Source organism: Onychostruthus taczanowskii, unplaced genomic scaffold (genome assembly GCF_017590055.1).
Source record: "Onychostruthus taczanowskii isolate IOZ18803 unplaced genomic scaffold, ASM1759005v1 scaffold4, whole genome shotgun sequence".
NCBI classification, from domain to species: Eukaryota; Metazoa; Chordata; class Aves; order Passeriformes; family Passeridae; genus Onychostruthus; species Onychostruthus taczanowskii.
This window is the reverse complement of record NW_024501459.1, coordinates 10,018,287-10,039,775: the sequence shown is the minus strand read 5'-3', so window position 1 is coordinate 10,039,775 and position 21,489 is coordinate 10,018,287. Positions and strand designations below refer to the sequence as shown.

Sequence of the window (21,489 nt, the reverse complement as noted above, 5' to 3'; positions counted from 1 at the left end):
ATGGCTGGTCATAATAGAAGCATTGTCACATTGTAGTATTTCTTAAGGGGAAGAAAGTGTTGGGATTTCAAAATGTTTCATTCATGAGTGTATGAAATGAGCACACAGGATAGCACTTCAGAAGCATTTAAACTGGCAATTAAAAATTTAATAACTGCAATTACTTGCTTTTGCTTTAATAAGTACAATTTGTCTTTGATGTGAATATCTAATGAAAAAGCCCAACCTCTTGGAGCCCAGCGATATATGATTATTAAAAGAGGGAAAATATTACCAAGCTTCCTGGATTGCCAGCAAGGTGCCTTTCTGCAGCCAATTTTAGTTTTGTAACATTTTGGCTGTTGAAGCCATTATGTCGGTAGATACCGACTGCGTTGTTCTTGTAGGGAGGTAAAGAGTGCTGTTGGGAGAAAAGTCCCTTTCCCTCCCTCCCTCCACCCCTTACTAAAAATGACAGATTTTTTTTTTTTTTTCCCCTAAGAAGGAACACCCTCATTTGAAAACTGCCATTGTCTTTGAAATTTGCTTCTTTAAAGTAGAACTGTATTTTAAGAGAAAACGTGTGTGCTGGCTATAGTTTTCTGGGTTAAATTCTTATTTTCACTTTGAAAATTTCTTTTCAGCTGGAAAAATGTTTTAAATTATAGCCATTAAAAAAATTGCTCCTAGCAAGCAAAAATACTGTGGAAAACCTGTAATTTAGACAAGTACCTACATTTTATTTGCTCTGTGCTGCTGAAATTTAGAATCTCTTCCCATTTACAGTTTACTTTTCACAGAACATTATTAACTTTTTGGCTTCATACATGATCTTCTGTCAGATGCTTTTGATTTGTAATTTAGCAAAGTATAATAAACAGTGCAAAAGTCATGAATTTTCCTCTGCATCCTGAGCTCTGTGGTAGGGAATATGTGATAAAATGTGTACCTTAAGTCCTGTTTGATGATCTCTCAAAGCAAGTTTGCCTTCTGGAAATAATTTCTGGGGTTGAAGAGCATGGTATTAACAGATTTAATGTGGCTATTCAGTGGATTGGTGGAGTACTATGTGAGGTTTAACAAAATGAGAGAGACAAATTGAACATCAACAAAACCTACATCTGTGAAGAATTATAAATTTAATTAGAAAAAAGGGCAAACTTAAAAGACCTCATTAACTAATCAGAATTTGATGTTACTGATTTAAGATTCTTAAATGGATGAATTTTAAGTAGCTTTGCTATCATTGTCCTTTTTTTCTTGCCATGTACTACATAGTGCCCAATCTGCAGTCTGTATTAGGGAGAAAGATGTGACTGTTGCTGACAAAAATCAAATTATACAGAGTAATGTTTTTGAAGTATTAAGAAGAACGTGTATGCCATTTAGCCTATAAGGCATTTTTAGTTTAAGCAGAGCACTGAGTATGAAGGGGGTGTGACAGTTCCTTTTTTTTTTTTTAAATGTGACCCATTTCTGTCCAGATAAGGCCAAGCATTTGTGTTTTTTCCCCCCACTTTTTATTTGATATGTGAGTTATATTGCCAAACTTCAATTACCCAGAAACCTGTTGACAAAATGGGAATATATGAGAGAAAGCACAAGCACACACCACCCAGAAATGTTTTTATTCTATGAATTAACTGCTCGTCATAAGTGTGGTTCCTTACTAGGTTGTAATTTTGTACTGCACATAAAAAACTGAAAGCATGTGAAGTGTAGCATTTTGTAAACTGTAACTAATTTCAGTCACATCTGTGTCTAATTGTTGTCTGCATTCGCATTCTTGAGAGTAGATTTATTTTTCCTGGACCACTCTGTGGATTCAGCTGACCAGCCTAAGTGAGGATTAGTTGTTTTAAAGTTATTTTGATTAAAGAGTCATTTTTAAATTTGGTAACGTGCAACACATGGTTTAAATAATCCTTGAGACACAAAGGAATATATCTAAAGTATGTCTAATGAAAATGAAAATTGTGGATATGAACTTTCACAAATCATGGAGTGTTGGAGGACATTTAAGGTATATATTTAATTCACTGTGAATGAGGTGGTTATTTTTTTTTGCCCTGTCCTACAAATACCGAAATGAGATCATTCTTGCTATGCACATACATGAACATGTATGTATATATCTGTGTGTGTATATATATATATATATAAAATGTATATATTTTCAAATGTACAGAAGTTGCTATTTTTGTAAAAATTTGTTACGTAAAATAGTGAGGATTACATTTTTTAAAAAATTTAAATCAAGTACCAATAAATGTGTAGTGCATGTTGGAAAATATCAGTTATTTAAAGCATCCATTTGAAAAAGGAAGTTTTTTTCGATTAGAAAAGATGGGTTTTATAAGATCCTGTGCAAGAGGGAGTGAAGATAGCTCTGTAGGCAAACTTAGTTCTCACCTATAATTTTTTCCAGGTGTTTAGAAGTAACAGCAGAAGCATATCCTAAGGCACTCTGCAGCAGTTTCTGGGGTAAAGAACTAAGGGGAAAAAAATTCCTTACACCAAAATGCAGAGTTTTGACTCTATTTGCTAGTCTAGTTTGATTTGGCATGCAACAATGTATTGAAAAGCGTGTTATGCAGTACTTTAAGTACCCAGTTATAAAAAGATTGATGTTCTTCAGCATGCATTATTGCATGCTTCTTGACATCATTTGTAATGTTCTTCCTTGCCTGACTGCCCCTAGCAGTTGTTTACTCTTGCTAGTAGTAATTCTGTCTGTGATTAAAAATAACAAAAAACCCACCCTACAGACACATAAGTAGGATTTGCTCGGATGATTTTTATGGCACTTAAAATGCCTCATCTCCCTTGTCTTTGCTCTGTGATCATTTAAGAGATGTCAGTTCAGGTTGAATGGGAACGCACAAGAAAGATCCTCGCAGCAGACATTAAGAGGATATATACCTTGCCCAGAGAAGCTTTCGTGTGCTTTGGAGCTAACAGTGTCTAGGAGTGTATTTCCACCTGAATTTTATCACCTGCTGACAATTGTTACTGCCTAGAGTTTGTTAGTAAAGCAGCAGAGGTTTTCTGATGGAATATGAAAACTATTACTCACCTGAGTTATAAAAAGGAATAATTCGATTAGACGAAAAATTATTGATGGGCTTTCCAGTGGAAAAAGATTCCTTTTCTTCATGAGCGACCTCAGCGGTAAATTTTACAGCTTCCTCCCATTTATTTAGCCAGAAGTATCCTTTTAAGTAATTTTATCAGAAATCTCATTAGCAGCTGGGATTTTTAGGAGTAAGACTATGCAATAATGTGGAGTTTTTATTTTAATTTGACCTGGCTGGAGATGGGCTTCTTTCAGAGGTGTTCTGTAAGGCTGTGTGCTATGTAGTGAAGGTCTTTGACATAGGTAGACTTGCCCTTTGTTATCCTCTATCCCTCCTCCCCAAAAATAACATCATCACCAACTTGCCTTTGGGGTGAGCTTGACTTGTGGGTTCCCTGTGGCCCAGGCACAAAGGAAGGATGGCGAAGAGCAAAGAAAGAGGAAAACCAGTATGATGAGGGCAAGACTCTGTCAGGAGAGAGGGAGAAAGGAGGGATGCGAAGGGCGAGAGGATGCTGAGGGGCTCGGGCAGGAGCCGCGGGTGCTGCCCTGGGCGGGCGGCGCGGCGGGGTTACCTTTGCGGGCTGCAGGCAGAGCCGAGCCGAGCCGAGCCGGGCCGGGCCGGGCCGGGCCGGGCCGGGCCGAGCCGGGGGAGGAGTGAGCCCCTGTGCAGCTGTCACGGGCCCCTGATGAATCACTATCCCGTCACTTGGCTGCCGTCCCCTGGCGCGGGGAGGAGGGAGAGAGACCTGCCGGGGAAACAGCAGTTGAGCCTTCAATTTAAAGACAATATGCCTTTCAGGGGCACCGCACCCTCCTCCTCTCCCTTTGGATTTAAAGGACAGAATTGTCATCCGTAGTGATATCCTTTCTTTAAATTAAGGCCTCGTAGTAAAGTGGAGTAATAGAAGCTTCTGTTTGTTTCCCTGGTTTGCAGGTGCAGAAGTCCCAAACCAGTTCAGATGTTGCTGTTTCCTCGAGCTGCAGGTAAGGATTTGACCAAAAAAATGCTAATTTTTTGTGAGTCTTCTATTGTTGGGGATTTTTTTTTAACTTCAAGTGATAAGCAAAATATTTATTCTTGTTTCTCACATTAAGCAGATGAGTAAGTGCTGGAGCGCAGCCTTACGTCTGTGCAACCACGTCTGTAAACCATGAACACGTAACTTTTCCACTAAATTGTTCGAGTTTGTATTCAATGCAGGCATTTTGAACTCATTGCAGTATCATCTTCTTCTTTTTGTGTAGAATGTTTTAGGTAAAGAAATATTAAATGATCTATGTTTAGAATCTGTGATAAAATTTCAGTTAAAACACAAAAGCTTTGTAGCTAAAAAGACACTTAGAGTATTTATACCATTACTGCAGGAGTAATTTTATATATAATTTTAATAGTCTTTAAAAGATCCTAAGCATTTCTTTTAAACTGAAAAATTACTAGTTCAACTGCCTTGGAGGCACAGTAACCTATGAAGTTTCTACTGGGAGCAATTACTTAGAATGAGTACGTCAAATAACAATATCAAAAGTTTTAGCTATAAAGGAGCAGAAGGATAGGGAACTTCACTCATAAGCCCCAGCACCAACCAAGGGATATGTCATGGTGGTGGTGACTGTTAATATAGGGCTATTGAAAGCACAAATCTTAAATATTCAGCTGCTTTTGTGCGCCTTAAACATTTAATTTTTGCTTTAGCTGGGGATTGCTCTTTCCTCATTTTGACTAAGCGACAGCTGCTGAGGCACAGCAGAGTGCTCAGGCACACTAACGCCTGTATGGACTCACTGTACATCGGTCAGATCCCTTTCCAATTGGGCACGCTTTATGTAATCCACAAAGCAAACAAGTGAGCAGACATAATAATGTTTTAATGCTGCATTTGTTTCAAAGGAAACAGAGGAACAATTAAGTAGTTTGCCAGAGTAAACACATACATCAGGAATATCTCATTCCCTGTCAGTAGATGATAGGTTTCCACAATTGCTTCAAGTGTTTTATTTGTTTTGGAGGTCCGTTATATTGCCACTGAGTGGTAAATCTTGAAAAAGCAGAGTGTTAATTTGTTTTAAGAGAATATACGTCTTCATATGTTGGTGATTCCATCTTTGTACATATTTTAAAAATACAAGATTACACCAAATTTTAAAGTGCAGTGCTTGGAATCTAGGTTTTATTTAGTTGCAAGCTGCAAAAATAATTAAAGAAGCTGGCCACTCATGTGTGGGGCTACAACATGAGTTAAACACTGGAAAAGATCAAGTTGGGAAAAGTAGCTGATTTTTTGCTAAGTCTTTCTGGGATGTTGGTAAATAGCAGGCTGCATCTTATAAAGGCAGTTCGTCTGTAATTCATGATGACTTATGTCACTAAAACGAGTTGCATCTTGTTTTCAGGTCTATGGAAATGCAGGATCTAGCCAGCCCACACAGACGACTAAGTGGTAGTAGTGAATCCCCCAGTGGTCCAAAACTTGATAACTCCCATATAAATAATAATTCCATGACACCCAATGGCACAGAAGGTGAGCCAGCTTTTTTTTTTTTTTTTCAGTGTTTCATAATTTGTTTTTTCTCCTTTTTTGCTTTGGTGTTCTTACAGTCAGCAAGCTATATAATGTTTTACTATTTTAGGTGTTCCGTGTTTATTCATATGGTACATAAAGGCAATGTTCAATGTTTATCAGTAGTTACTATTATCAAGTTTCAGCAATAGTTTTCATTACAGATTTATGTTTCTTTCATGGAGTTTGAGTGGACTGAGCAGGTAGTATGTGCAGAGCTTAAATTAAAAAAGGTCAAAAAACTGAAAAAGACGTTTAATGATGAGAGAAAAGAAGTAGGTGTTTACAATTGCCATAGTACAAAATGTAATTTTTCAGTCTTTTTTTTCTATTTTGGTATTTCTTTATGTTCTCACTTTCTGCAAGCTCCTAAGGCTATGAGAATTTTGTCAAGTAGGCTAATAAAACTGAGTGTTGAAAGTTCCCCAGGCTAGCTTGCTGCTCTGATGGAGTGGCCAAAATTCAAACAGGTGTAGTAATTCAATGGGGTAAACTGATACCTATTTCTCAAGAAGCAGTCAGGCAGTTGATAAGTTATGTTTGTTCTCAGTAGAATACTAACAACAGAACAACCTAACAGCTTTGCCAGTAATATAATACATCTATAATACATATAATAATGTATGTAATGAAACACAGAAGAGTTTATGAAAGAAGCAGCAAAAAATGCTCTTTCCTGTAGCATTTCTATGGAAATAGTGGGAAAGATCATACGTGACATTTAACTAGTTGTGTGAACAGAGACTTAATGCATTACTAGAAGACAGAGTCATGCAGGTTCAGTATTGCTCTTTAGTGTAAATGTGTAGGTAAACTGCTACAACTGTTGTAGCAAAGATATGAGTTTTTTTTTTTCCTGAGAACTGGGTTGTAGTAGTGCTGTCAAACTCTTTAGGATTATGGACATGCATTTTTCCAGGAAAGGCACATGCCAATCAAACAGATGTTGTCCCCCCACTCAATTCCCCACATATCTTTGTTATTCATTGTAATTGGAGTCCTTGGTAGTGGGGACAGTTTATGGGTTATCAGATTAACAGGGACTTGTGCCAGACTTGTGTGTAATTTACTTTTTGCTATTGCTGTAAAAGTATTGCTTCAATCAAATATTAAGCTGTTAAAAAAACCCCACACCTATTTAAAGGATAACTAAAGTGCTTACTGTGCTCATGGAGTTTAAACAGGAAAATATTTTATGTCCATAAATGAATCTTCTTCCTTTAAAATAAACAAGTATGTTATTATATTTTTATATCATATTACCAGGTATAGACCACTTTTGGTACAGAATAAAATTGCCCTTTCAAATTAAAATTCCTCTACCTCACAGAAGCCTTTGTTGTAAACTTCATGAGCTTTTCTACCTTCTATATAACGTGAAGGTTCTTTTGTAGCAAAAAAAAAAAAAAAAAAAAAATAGGGAGTGTTCCTTGAAACACTGAAAGATGTTCATCGTCTGACTTGACTTTTTGTTCGACGTGTAGGGCTGTGTGCATCCACTGTGAGAAGTGCTTAATATTACTTCATCAGGAAATGAGGTGTATGTTGTATCTATTAATGCACTAACCTCAGGTAGAAAATAATTTTGGAAATAATATCTCAGCTTCTAGATAGGTATCAGTTTATTGAAGGAAGTCAATTAAACCATGGTAACTTATTTGTCTAGAACACTAGAACTTTCCAGTTTAGAAGAATTTGGAGTGAATTCTACCCAGAAAGCTGTAACTTGCAATAGATGTTTGCCTCCTGAGTCGAAGCCAAATGGTTTTCTTTTGTCTGCCCTTTTCCCTCAGGTGACATGACCCTCCTCAGCACTGCAGACTGGCTGCTCAGCCCTAGCACACAGAGCCCCGCAGGTTTGGGTGCTGCAGTGGGCGCAGCAGGCGTGGGCACTCAGCATGCGATTGCGGATGTTGTTCCCAAAGTGTCCTGAGAGACAGCTTGTGCTTGGCGGTTCTGCTCTCAGCTCTCTAATTTGAAAATTCCTGTCTCTGATTGCTCTTAAGTGACAAAGAAGGGAAAGTTTTTCAAGGAAACTAGTAGAAAAATTTATTTCTGAACGAGATGTGTGCCAAGAGACAAAATTTGTGAGTGAAGCAGATGCCTAAGAATCTGAAGGTGGAATTTTTACTGCTAATCTGTTTTATCTTGAGAAAATGTTTTGTTAGGCTCCTTGAGCTGCTAAAGAGACTTAAAAAGGAGTGGAGTGATTGAAGCCAAAGTTTCCTATTTTTTTTTTAACGAAGGTTGAAGTAAAATTATTTTTTCTGGGATTCTTGAAGCAGAATCCTGCTGAGACAGGAGTGGCTGGTTGTAAGGATGTGGTTGTAAGGGCTCACCAAACTCTTTCTAGATGCTGCAATGTGGTTTGCTTGTTTGTTGCACGTGGAGTGGAGATGTGGGTTGCTAAATCTTCACATGTCAAATATAATATGTGAAATCAGCTTCTACCATGCACACATTCTCACTAACGTGAGAGAACCCTCCTTCCCTAGCATAAGAGATCTTCATGTGACTGAGAAGAAGGGCCTCTAGGTATTTGCATGTTATAAATATCTTGTAAAGATATGTTAAATTTGATTTGACTATGGGTGTGATTTTGACAGGTTTCCATACCCTGAAGCACAGGATATGTTCACTAGATGAGGGGAAGGGAAGAAGAAAGAAAAAGGAAAAAAAAATACCTGTCCCAAAGTGAAATGGCTGCATTTCAAACAAATGTTCATTAATTCCTCTAAGGCACATTTTCAGACTTGTCTTCTATTGATGTTTTTCTGCAGGAGGATGTGGTTGGAAGATAGCTCACTTTGTTAGCCAATATTTTTAGCTTCACAACTAGCTGTAAGTTTTCAAAACACTGAATGGGGATTTAGTTGTGTGATTGAGTCTGAATTTAATCTCTACGTGCAGCTTATGTATAATAACTCTTTGTGTGCTTAATTTCACTTTGAGAGAGCAAAATTCTTCTCTTGGCCAGGCAGCATGGTCTTCACTGATGAGGAAGTAACAAGGAAATTATAGACCTTGACCAGACAGAAATTTCCCAGGATCAAATGCAGAGGACTAAAATGTCTGGCTAAAGCACTCAGAAAAATCAGGCATAGTATGCCAAAGTGATGCTGACTATATAAATACTACAGTATTTGAGGTTTTCCTGTTCTCTTTAAGAGTATTTTCACAACATGCCCTCTATTGTAGAAAAGAGCAGGCGCTGGGCACCATAAAAATTATGGCCTTGTATAACTTGCCTAAGAAAATCTCTTTAAAAAAATTACTGGAGTAGGGATCAAAATGTTCGTAGTTTTGCCTTATCTCTAATCTTCTTTGCCAGGGAATTGCCATGGTGGGTTGATACTGAAGGAGTTAAAGGAACAATAACAACAGAAGCTCATGAAATTGCCATTCATTAAGTTTTATCAGACAGCTGGTGGCTTTTCCAACACAGTGCCCACTTTGGTAGATACCCTTTAGAGGGGAAAGGCCGTGAGTAATCAGTAAACTTGAAAGGAGTAGGAAATCTGTTTTCCATGGCAGACCACTGCTCCCAGTTTCTGCCTACGGTGATCTTTACTTTTATCTTAAGAATGTAAATCAAATCTGATGGATAGCATAGAGTGAGAAACAGAAGCCTGTGGCCCATCATGATGATGTTTTATGCAACTGAAATGGAAAATAATAGATGAAGACTGGGAGAAGGAGCTGTTATTTTCTGAGAAACTTCTCTTCATTCATTTAAGCAGTACAGACCTGCTACTGCCCTTTTATTTGAGTGTTCAAGAAGGAAGGAGGGAAAGCATTGTCATATCAAGTGGGAAGGGAAAATGGATAACAAATTGAAGATCAGATTTTCAAAGATACATAGGAAGGGAGGCTTCAAAGGGAGTTGGACATCAAAAATGCTTTGGAAAAAATGATTCTTACTCTTTAAGTACCTGCTGCAACATGAGAATGAGATCTGACACAAAGGCAGTCAAAGCTCTCCACTATGAGACTATCTGATTTGTGGCCATTAAGAAGGTTGTTTTAAGTCTGCTGAACATAAATCCATCTTCGGGGTTTCAAAAGGCAGCACTGTGTGGTATGTTTGCTGTCAAGTTGCAGTATTACAGAATGGAGAAAAAATTGTTTTCAGTATTTCCTAAAGTAATGGGGGAGTAAGATGTTAAAATCTATAGAGAGGGTAGAGCTGGTCATTTTTATGGCATGTGATGTAGATTTCTCTAAGTAAATTATATTTCTATAAATTATATTTCTTGAAATTCTAGCAATACTTTGTAGCACTCAAAATAGTCTTTCAGTATTGCAATTAAGCAATTCAGATTGGCAGTGGTTGATTTTTAATTTATTCCTATTTTTTTATATTCTTTGGTTTTTTTGTGTGCTTTGGGATACAAAGTTGCGGTAGGTGATGATAATCAGACAAAATAATGGTTTTTTTGATGATTCTGGTTGGATTCCAGTACCTTTTAATTACTCATTTCTGGAGTTCCTGCTAATTATGTATGCTGAAATTTCTATACTTGTGTTTGCACTAAGGAGCTTGATGGTATGAAACTTGTAATTGATACCTCTGTATTTAGACATCCTGAAATAATAGCATACTAAAGGTAGATGCAATATTTGCCATTTAGTAGGGTATTAGCATCAAGAGCTGTGGATGCTGACTTCTTTACTCATCCCAGAAGAGTGCAAGAGGACTGTTGTTTGGCCAGAGGCAAAAACTGCAGGGGTCCTGGGCTCCCAAAAGCAAGCTAGGGGTCTGTAGATGCTTGTAAGGATCTTCCACCTGATGTCACTTCTGGAGGATAAAAATCAGATACAGCTGATTTATGTGACGGCAAGGGGCTGACTTGGACTATCCTTTCTTCCCTGCTCTTCACCTTTTCTTCTTTGCTGTATTACATTGGCTTTCTTCTAGACTCTTACCTGTGCTTTTATTCTTCTGCTTCACCAAGAGTCTTTCTGTCCTGAGCACATGTAGCATAATGCTCCATTATTCCTCTTTCATAGGCATTTGGCCAGTGAAATGACTTGTCCACTTCTCTGCTGACTCAGTTGAGCAACTCCGGTTGCAAGGTCTTGGGGAGGAGAGTGGATAATAAATATTTACTTACTGTCTTTTCTATATGTATGTCCATCCATTTTTGAAAGAGTCTCTATTTCAGTTTCCTCCATAAGTTTTTCCTGAAAGAAAGGACCTCCTTTAAGTAATAAGTGAATAGCAATACTGGTTCCCCCAGGCATTTGAGGTAAACAAAATACTCCAAATGACAAATTACTTTAAAAAAAAAAAAAAAAAAAAGGAAAATCTTAGAAGCACCACTATTTTAAAAGCATTTATTTTTGAAAGCTTCTCATATAAATGTTCACAACACATGCTGTTTCAGACAGTGGAAGAAGTATGAGAGCACGCTCTGAGTGTGTCCAAGGGCCCCAGAGTGGTTGTGCCCAGGCTATGGGGTTTCAAGGACCTGTGAGGATGTCCACTTCTTTTCTGAAAACTAGCCCAAACACATCGTTCTAGGGGTGGTGTCTTTCCAGTGGGAGCAGCCTGTTATGCACGTGTGTGTACAGTTGTGTGATTCCATACAAAAATGTCATGTGAAGTGTCATTTGTCATATGCCTGGGCAATAACACAGATGAGAAGGAAATCCAGCCCCAGCTGTCACTGTGCACCTGCAGAAGGAACAGAAGTAGAACATCTTAGTCAAAGATCACACCTTAATAGGGTAGTATTTGAAGAGCCTTAGCCACTTGAAACTTGTGGCTTGATGATGTAGCATTTGCATTTGCACCTTATAATCTTCTGATGGATTTTGCTTGGCACAAGTGGATAAAAAAGCATGAATCTTGGTTACACTTCAGGGTTAGCCATGTCATTTGACTCCTGGTCAGTGAGTGAAGTACCTGTGTCACAAGATTTGATGAAATGAGCTAGGGAATTTGTGCTGCTGGTGCTAGCTGGAGGGGAGCAGAAGCTAGCACTATCTCTCTTTGTGAATTTGGCTTTAGGTCTGTCAGTCCTGGAGTTCAGACACTGGCCAAATGTAGACCATATTATTTCCCATTTATGAAAAGTCCCACCTGCTTTGTCATTGTGCTTCTGTCTTCATGAGGTAGAGTTGTGTCTTGTACACCTAAATGGCAGAGCAGGCTTGACTTCCCCATGCTGCTCTCCTGTTCACTTGAAGATCTCCATGTTCCCAGACACAGTGAAGACAGCCTTCTTTGCCCTTAATGACTGGGCCTGTGATGTCTTGTGGTCATTTTGTCTGGCTTTGGTTAAAGAATATGAATACTGTTTGGGAACACTGCAAATTGTTAACATGTACATGGTCAGATTCCCAACTGAAAAGAGGAAAAGAAAAAAGGAAATAGAGTAGTCCATGACACTTTTAAAAGGATTGGTTTTGGATATATGCTGCCTCCATTTGCAGGGGAGAGATACAAATATTTGGTATAATTGGACATGTGAGTGTGAAGGCATAAGAACCTTAATTTAACTCAGATAATCTCATTTCCCAGCTGCAGTGAATTTTAACCCATGACTGTACTTGTCAGATAAAAATCCAAGTCGAATCTTGCTTAGCAGCTGCAAATACTGTTCACCTTTGTCTCTATCCAGATGTTTTTGAATTTTCTTTCTGATTTTGCACTGTAGCAGTGACACCATTTCTTTGTAAATTTAAAGTTTTTACTGCTAGATGAGGAGGTACAAGGATGTTAAAGCTCTTTCATCTGAAATGCATAAGAGGAAGATGAGAGTCTTGGGGGTGTATGTGGTAAAACCTAAGTGTTAACCACAGCCCAAATATTGGAGAAGTTTTGAAGCCTCTCACATCAGAGGAGGGGAAAGCAGGGAACAGTCTGGGCTTGAACTAGAATGTGCTGCTTTGAGCAGGGACTTTTTTTTGAAAACCATACAAAAATTTAGGCTGGAAATTACCTTCTGGTAGTTTCCAGACAATGAGATTCAGGAAGAGTTCTCTTCTTTGAGAAGCAGTAACAAGTAAGTTTATCAGGCTTCATGGTCAGAAGCTGATGATTTGATAATCTGTGATAGAAAGAGACAATAATATCTTGGATATGAATTAGTGTAATTGAATAGCCTGTAAACTTTTTATAATTGCAAGATTCTTCACTACAAACAGAGGGTTGTTTGAATAAAATAATGGGAAATCTAATCAGCTTAGAGGTTCAAGATAGAATTTTTGTCTTGTTAGTAAAAATTATCTTTGTGCTTCTGGGTGAACTTTGGGCTTCTATAGTGAGTACAGAAAGAGGATGATGTCAAGCAAAACAGTGTGTGAATAGCAATTGATTATACATAAAGCACTTAATCAAGACTTACATGGTGTTTAATTACTACTGTTATTTGAAGATGCCAGCCAAAATAGGTCAAGAGATTGTGTTTTTATGTATGTCTATAAAGAAAATAACTACCACACTTTGTTGAGTCTCTTGTAGCCCATGAACAATGAGAGCTGTCAGCCAAGAATAATTTAATTTTTCCCACTTTTTTTGTAAAATACAAAGAATATAACATCATGGTGTTAATTCAATCTTAAAACTGCAAAATTAAAACCTGTTTAATGTCTGACATGTTTGCAATATTTCTATTCTGATTTAATGCATATGGCGTAGCTGTTAACAAAGATGAGTTCAATAGAGCAAGCCTTATATGTATTTAATGTAATAAAAGCAATTCTTTTAAAAGATATTTTAAAACCTTACTTTTTGCTTGAATGTGCAAATCTTTATGAAGTATTCCTACAATTTCTGTGCTAGAAGTAGCCAAATATTAGGTCTCAAAATCCTTATTTAAAATAGCCAGCATCTCATTCCTCACAACATTTTACTGATATTTATACCAGGAACTGCATGACAAGCTGTGAACTCAGAAAGTTGTTACTTGGCCAGTGAACCACATGAACTTGTGGGTTCTGGTCTGAAGTTCTCTCTCTCAATAGAGTTCAGAAACTGCCATGTAAGTAATTTTTAACCACCTTTGGCTATACAGCTGACAAAACAGGGTACATTGCACTTGCAATCTCTGAGTTCCTTTAGAAGAAAAATCTTAGCAATCTATATAATATTAGACTAGCAGTTGTGACATGTATGAATTTTTTTGCTTTTTTTCTCCAAGCTAGCATTTGTGCTATTATCTGCTACTCCTATTTTTTCAACTGTTCTGTGTGTTTACTTACACAGTTTCTTTTAAAGTATTTTTAGAATCTCAAAAATTACTACAAGCAAAAAATGAGGGGAAAAAAATCTCTTTGTTGACATAGTTTCTTAAGCTGCTTGATATATAAACCAAATCTAAATCACTAGTTCTAAATAAACACTAACTTTTTGCAGCAGGTTAAAAAGACATTAGTGTACTTCTTGAACTTCTAATCTATTACATGAGTGGTTTGGGTGGCACTAAAACTTAGTAGTACATTGCTAAATCAGAGTCTGTCTCTAGAATTCAAGTCTGATGATTCTGCACCTCTGTGAAGGTCAGTTTTGATAAAGGAGCAGCAGAAATGGGAGCTTTCCTGTGTCACTTTCCACAGTTTCTGCCACAACTGAGCATGGTGTTGGCTGCTACTGGCAAGCTTGCACTATGTGTTGTCTGGATGTGGCAATATTCCCACTCATTTCCCTGTGTCATCTTGTGAAAGCTTAGGACATGTCACAGAAATGTTAATTGCCATGGAAAATGTGAGGAGCTGAGCTCCAGAGCACCCGTAAGCAGCACATGGCAGGGCCAGATCTGTGCCCGCCCAAAGCCTGGCTTCCTTGGACAGCTCCATATGTCTCTCTTTATAGATGACTCATGTGCTGCTGGGATAGACTGTGAGACTTGTGTTCTTAGGCAGTCCCTTTGCAGTTCTCTTTCCCTCTGGTTCTGGGGTGAAATATGCTCCGTGGTAGGTCAGTTTTGCCTTGGACAAACAAGAGACCTTCCTTTGCAGTAAGAGAACATGTAAATATTTCCAACAGGCAAACCCATGGCTATTCTTCTCAGTTTATTTCTATGTATTGGAAGATTTTATCCTCTTAAATGTGCTTAAGCTGATAGAAGGAAATATGCAGCAATTTTCAGGCATTTTGATTAAAATGCTTGGGGAATGAAAAGTTTTTCAGTACCTATTCATCTTTATTAAATTCCCAGCTATCTGTGACACAAAGGTTCATTAAGGTTGTGGTTGTTTCTAAAGACAGCATTCTAGGGCATATTTGTTATCACCCAAGGTATCCAGATCCAGGGATCCAGGAATAATGGGAATATTCTTTCTTATATCCTGGGGGTTTTTTTTTATATTTGGGAGATTGAAGCTGAGAAGAGAAAACAAAACATTTTAATGAAAAATTGGTGAGCACCTCAGTCAGCAACTAGAATTCCTTCCCATGAAGATGCACTGCACTGTATTTAATTTTTTTCCTGTACCTTTAAAAGTAGTATGTGTAGCATACAGCATTCAGTTTAAAACTGTGTTGCACAGAAGTATTGCTCATTAGTCATAGAAATGGAAATTACATTTTGACAATGTTTTTCTGAAAATGGTATCTTAAACAATGGTCCAAATAGGTGCTCAGAGGCTCATCCAACCTGTCCTTGTACATTTCAAGTGATGGTGCAGCCACAGCTCCTCTGGGCAACCTGTGACTCACTGCCCTCAGAGTAAAGGATTCCTTCCTGATATCTACTCTAAACCTACTATCTTTCCCTTTGGATCCATTCTCCCTTTTCGTGACACTACATGTTCTTGGAAAAGGTCCTTCTCCATTTTTCTTGTAGGCTTTCCTTGCAGGGGAGATGCTCCACCCCTCCAGTCATCTTGGTGTCCTTGCTCTGGACTCGTTCCAACAGCTCCATGTCCTTCCTGTGCTGGATGCAAGACTCCCAGCAGTGCCTCAGAGAGCAGAGCAGGGGGCAGAATCCCCTCCCTTCCCTGCTGGCCACATTGCTTTTGATGCAGCCCTGGATGCAGTTGGGCTTTCTGGGCTGGAAATGGACATCTCCAGCTCTCACCTAACTTCTCATCCTCCAGAAATCCCAAGTCCTTTTCAGAAGGGCTGCTTTTTATTTAGAACAACTGACACTATACTTCTCTATACTATGTGCGGCAGTTCAGCGTAGTCCTCAGACTGCTAATTTGCAGTGATCCAAAAATGAAGAATATGGAATATTGTTTCTCCAATATAGAAGAGTTTGGAGAAAGCATATACTGAAAAATTCCACCCTTTACTCCAGGTTAGGTGGATCTGTCTTATCTTCCTCTCTTTTTCCTCACCACAGATACCAGCATAGAGGAAAGCGTCTTTCATTGTTATTCCCAAAGTACAATTGCATTATGGAAATTAGGTTCAGAAGACTTGCAGATTCTGGGGAAACTTGGAGTAGTCTATGAAAGAAGCATGAGTCTGACTGTAAAATGTAACTGTGATAACTTTTAAGAAGAGGCAGAAGATAATGTAGATCCTATAATTTTTCATATTTAGATTGACAAACTGTAGAACAGGCTGTAAAAAATGTTTCTGAAAAATTACTTATGATAGACACTCTGCAATAAATATTTCATTGTATCTATGTGTTAGACTTTCAGTATTTAGTCACTAAATGGATGGTGAATAACTTACATGCTGTGTTTTTAAGTAATACCTTTGTAATGGAGTTAGGGTTCAAATAATGAGCACACTTTTGGAGTGAACCTCGTGGCCACCTTTTCTTACCATGTTAATTCCCATTAGGGAGTCTCTTGGACTTCGCTTGTTTCAAAAAAGCTGCTTTGCGGAAGTGCAGCTCATGTTCTCAAGCTGAATAAATGCTCTCAAAAATTCCCAACGTCTGGACACTGGGCCCTCTGCCCCAACCATTTCACTTCATGAAACTTTCCTAAATGGACTGCATTGCTTGTTAATGCAGACACAGCAGAGTTTTGTGTGCAGCTAAGCATTGACCTCCCAAGCTGGCAGGCAGAAATCATGTATGAGAGACAAAAGAAAATACTGGGCAATTAGTAAAATCTTGAGAGATTTCTTACAAATTCCATGGAGGAGGCTTGGTGAAGGAAATAAGACATGCAGAAATAAGAATGTGGGAATGTGGACTGACAATGAAAGGAAAGGTCTTTTGTGAAAAGAGGGAAGTGCCTCTGCCTCACCCTTTTCAAACTCGGTACCAAAGGTTTCTGCTAGGGATGGCTGTAAGTCCTGAACACACATATATAGACAAACAGTATGGAGAGCAGCTATTGGTGCCTATTTTGCATCCATGCCAAGTCAGCCCCATCCTTGCTCTTTGGATCAGGATACTGTCCTGATCTTAACATTACAGACTTTGCAATGGAGTGACAGAAAGGGAAATTGTTGCACTGGAGTGACAGAAAGGGAAATTGTTTTTTACTTGAGGTTTTATTAAAAGTCATTATTTGATTATTGATTATGAATCAGCATGAGCCAGGCAATAATCTCTTGGTCTGTTTCTTTTTTACGCTCAGACAGCTGTGTTACGTTGTGGGTACAGAGGGATAAAATGTAAAAGCATTCTTTGAAGTATTTGGTGAGGACTGTGTCCTCTTTTTTTTTTATTCAGGGTTGTTGAGTATAAAGTTGGTTTTCATTTTGAGAGGAGAAATCCACCACAAGAAAAGTGTTTTACTTCATCACAAATCCTTAATTTTCCTCTGAAAAATTATTTAATTGGAAGCAAAATTTGAACAGCCCTCGGCGAAAACCATTTAAAAATTATTTCCTCTTTTGTCTTATTCAATTTGCTGTCTTTCAAGTCTGTAAATGCTGTGAGACCTGATCTAAATGTGGATCCTTATTGTTGGGTCTGTAGGATTAAGAGGAATCAGGACAGGTGCAGAGAGTTGCATGGGGACTTCTGGTTTGTTACAGTGGCTCTTATTCCTTGGGGACAGGAATAACCCTATTGATCATCTTATATTTATGTGTAAATCATAGCTGCCAGTATTTTGCACTGTTTGTATACACAAATACATCAAATGCAAAATATGGATAGCCATGATTTAGAACATTTTTGGCAGATTTTTGCTTTATTGAGTTTGTGTTTGTAGTGAGTGTGTGTGCATGTGCCTGCAAGAGTATTAGGAGCATATAGAATATCTTCTGTTTATATTTCTATAGTTAAAACAGAACCAATGAACAGCAGTGAGATCGCTACTACTACTACCACAGACGGGTCTTTAGACAATTTCTCAGGATCAGGTAAGGAATAAACAAAATTCTTAAGCTCAGCATTTTTTCATTTATTATTTTCTTATCCCATGTAATCTAAACCTATGCACCTCTCTTAAAAAGCCTTTTGTACTTTCCATCTTTTGCCAATTTCTGTACACTTTAGTCTAAGTCAACAGGAGTTTTCCCCAAGTAAGGAGCATTACAGTATCAGGCTTATTAACGTCCATTGATGTCTTTGGTGGGAGTCTCACTAGGGAGTATTCTGGCCCAAAGTAATTACTTTTTGTTTTCTGTGAATAAACATACATGCCTCTGTGGTTATTATTCTAACTGGGGGGTAGGTCTTCCTCACTTATTGTAATTTATTATTACCAAAGTATTCATTCTTTTGCCTGGCTTCTTTTCTTAGAGGAAGCCAAATGCATCTTAGCTTCTGACATACAGGATACAAACACTGTGAGAAAAACCTAAGGTGCTAAGGTATTTGCTCAGTTTTGCACACCTGTGGACTAACTGTGGTATTTCTAGCACATTGGTTTTATGGTGCAAATAAAATCAGAAAAGGATCTAATACTATATTGTGGGATTACATTTCAGTAGTAGCAAAATTTGACATCTCACAACCAGTCAGACTCCTGGTCTGACAAGCCCTTTTCTAGTCTTGTCACAGCCTCCATTTTCTGCACAGGCTATTGAGTTTGAAAGCATCAAGCCTGAAAGCCCAAAGAAAGGTTTCTAAGGTATTTTAATTCTCTGAAAGAAGAAAATACAGTTTGTACCTAATTGTAGCTACATCCATCTGTGGTGATCTGAGTAAAGGTTGGAGTGTAACGCTTGGCATGTCTGCAGCCTCACAGGCCACAGAAAAGAAAAATTATTGGATGTAGAAGGCACAGAAAGAGACTCCCTGCTTCCCTCCCAGAGTGTAAAGATGATGGATTTTCCCTGTAGCTGGCCAGGAAGGGGGTAGCTGGTGAGGGGTAATTATGTGTGCCTTGTTTATTTCCAAGCACTTAGCAATAAGGCCTGTTGTTTCTCGGGCTCTCTGATCTTACAGTAGTCTCATAACCTGCTGCTGACCCTTTCCTGGCAAAGGCTCCCAAGCCCACCCTTGGGACCGAGCAGAGAAGTGACACCCAGAGAGCAACCAGAGAGGGAAAGGCTCCCAAAAATATCATCCTGAGCAGAGGAGGCCAGCAGAGCTGCCACGCTCTGAGCAGCGCCCAGAGATGCTGACCGGGGCGAGCTGTGCTGGGGCTGCTCGGGGAGCGGCTCGCGGTGCAGCCTCCTCCGCTCACCTGTTCCATTAGCAGTGGACAGCCTTCTGCAATACTGATTTGAAGGGCTGAAAGCATTTTAGACAGCAGATAAGGGGAAGAAAATAGAAGTGTAATAAGGTAATACATAGTCTGTAATAGGAATTATTTTTTTTTAAAAGAGGCACGTGCTCTGAAGCGGGCCATGTGTTTTCAATCGAGGCACGCATAAAGCTCCTTCATAAAATGTAGGTCTTAAAAATTCTAAAAGTTAATAAAATGTTGCACTTGAGATATCAGCAATCCTTTGAAAATATGAAGGGAAATGTTTCCATTAGGAAATAGGTTGTTTGCATTGTAAATGTTGCCTGTGTTCAACCAAAGAATAAACTGTGGCTCAGGAATTGTACAAAGGGGCAATTTAGTATTTGAGATTTGCGATCAAGATTTTAATGTTAAGCATTCCTGTATAGTTCCTCATAAAATATTATTTTCTATCTAAGGTATCAATGATATTTGAATTTAATTAAAGTCATGTTAATTCTCTGAAATTCTATTAGGAAAAATAATATTTATCTTTGGTGTGTGTATTTACACTTCTGTATGCTTTCTTTTCTCCTTGGTGCAGCAATTGGAAGCAGTGGTTTCAGCCCAAGACAAACACACCAGTTCTCCCCACCACAGATTTACCCTTCCAAGTATGATATCTTTTTAAAATAATAATAGTAGTAGTAATAATAATAACTGGAATAGGCAGATTTTAACCTCATTTAAAATAATAATTGAGTCCATCTGTTAAGCCATAATTTACACTGCAGCAGCTTCTAAGGAAAAAAAAAATTAAATGCTAAGAATGTATTTGAAAAATATTTGTAAAGTTCGTATTTCACTTATTCTTTTATTATCAATTTCTTATTGTTTCTTTATTATTCTATTATTCTTATTATTTCTTCCTTATTTTGTCTCTTAAAGTTTCCGTTGTCTAGCACAGCCTATGATTATGTGTTAATGAAGCAGCAGGATTATAATAAGGCTAAAAATAAGTACATGCGTGTCTGTCTAATGGAGTGTCTGTCCTATTTTCTGTCACTTGTAATCAATAGCAGACCCTACCCACATATTCTCCCTACCCCGTCTTCACAAGCGATGGCTGCCTATGGGCAGACGCAGTTTACAGCGGGAATGCAGCAAGCTACAGCCTATGCCACTTACCCCCAGCCTGGCCAGCCCTACGGAATCCCTTCCTATGGTAAGAAATCCCGGCTGGGATCTTTTATTCCTGAGGTAAATTTCCTTTAGATCAAGCCTGTGTGACCCTTAGGTGAGTGCTTAGTGGGACAGCTGTGCTCTAGAGCATTTCTTGTGAAGGGCTGTTAATTTTCTCACCTTGGAATGAGTGATGTTTAATTTATGTATTAAAGAGTTAAAAAGGTACTCAAGAAAATAAACCCATATTGGGGTTGTGAGGAGAGGCTCATCATTAGCTTCTTGTTGGTGACATCAAAAATGCAGCAGTGAAATGGGAAAAGAGATCTCAGGGTTTCCATGACACAGACCCAGCCCCTGGCGACTCGCTCAGGGCTCTGCTCCCCAGCAGTGTGTGAGGTTACAGCAGGGTGTAAAAGTCTGAATTTCAGCTGGTACAGATTACTAGAACCCAGATGAATCTGCAAGGCTGTGCTGATTTTCAGAAGGCAAAAAAACTGATTCAATGTGCCTCCATCCAAAAAAAAAACCCCTCTTTTTCCAATGGTTTAAAACTCCCTGGAGGTGAAAATTGAGGTAAATTGCCACTAAAGCTCTGTCTGCCTGATGAAGAAGATAGTACTAAGTAGCAAATATTTCCCAAAAAATTTAATTTAAAAACAAGCTGCCATGGGTGAGACCATTTTCCTGCCAGACTGTCTGCTGGCAGACCACATAACAGTGCAGCAGCAAGGATGCATTATTAGAAAATAGGTCTTATATTCCTCTGGGGGAATATATTAAAAATATACAATCCACATGCTTTGAGCAGTATATTTTGTAAAAATCCATTCAGATAATGTAAGTTTTATACCAAAAGGACAGAACTTGCCATATAAGCTATCCACTTTAAAAGTATTAAAAGTTTTAAGTGCAAAACTGGTGAATCTCTCATCTTGAAGTCTGCAAGTTGAAAATCCACTGGATCTCAAGTATACCCTATGACAGATTATGGTGAAGACTAGGCAAAAGAAATGCACTATTTTACCTTTTACTATAAAATAGGTTTCTAAGTATCTATTGGATGTTTCAGTTTCAGTTCAAATGCTCATATTTTAAACTTACACTATGAGGTGGGAAGACTTGGACACAAATAAGAGCTCCTGTTGCTGATGGGAGCTCATCTGCTAATTCCATCTGGATCAGGGGGGATGATAACAGACAACCCTTTTC

The 21,489-nt window shown here is 38.3% G+C and overlaps 1 protein-coding gene across 10 annotated transcripts in view; it reads left to right on the top strand.

The window, feature by feature from the left end:
* EYA1 (EYA transcriptional coactivator and phosphatase 1) overlaps positions 1 to 21,489 on the top strand; it is a 145,154-nt gene that overhangs the window by 57,237 nt on the left and 66,428 nt on the right. For 6 of the 10 annotated variants that reach the window (XM_041412698.1, XM_041412695.1, XM_041412705.1 and 3 more), the window contains 6 exons: positions 3,993 to 4,042; positions 5,450 to 5,577; positions 7,410 to 7,472; positions 17,762 to 17,842; positions 19,700 to 19,769; positions 20,175 to 20,320. In XM_041412698.1, the coding sequence (XP_041268632.1) occupies positions 3,993 to 4,042; positions 5,450 to 5,577; positions 7,410 to 7,472; positions 17,762 to 17,842; positions 19,700 to 19,769; positions 20,175 to 20,320 (538 nt within the window). The remainder of the gene's footprint in view (positions 1 to 3,992; positions 4,043 to 5,449; positions 5,578 to 7,409; positions 7,473 to 17,761; positions 17,843 to 19,699; positions 19,770 to 20,174; positions 20,321 to 21,489) is intronic. The other 4 variants (XM_041412700.1, XM_041412699.1, XM_041412696.1 and 1 more) reach the window with 3 other exon arrangements.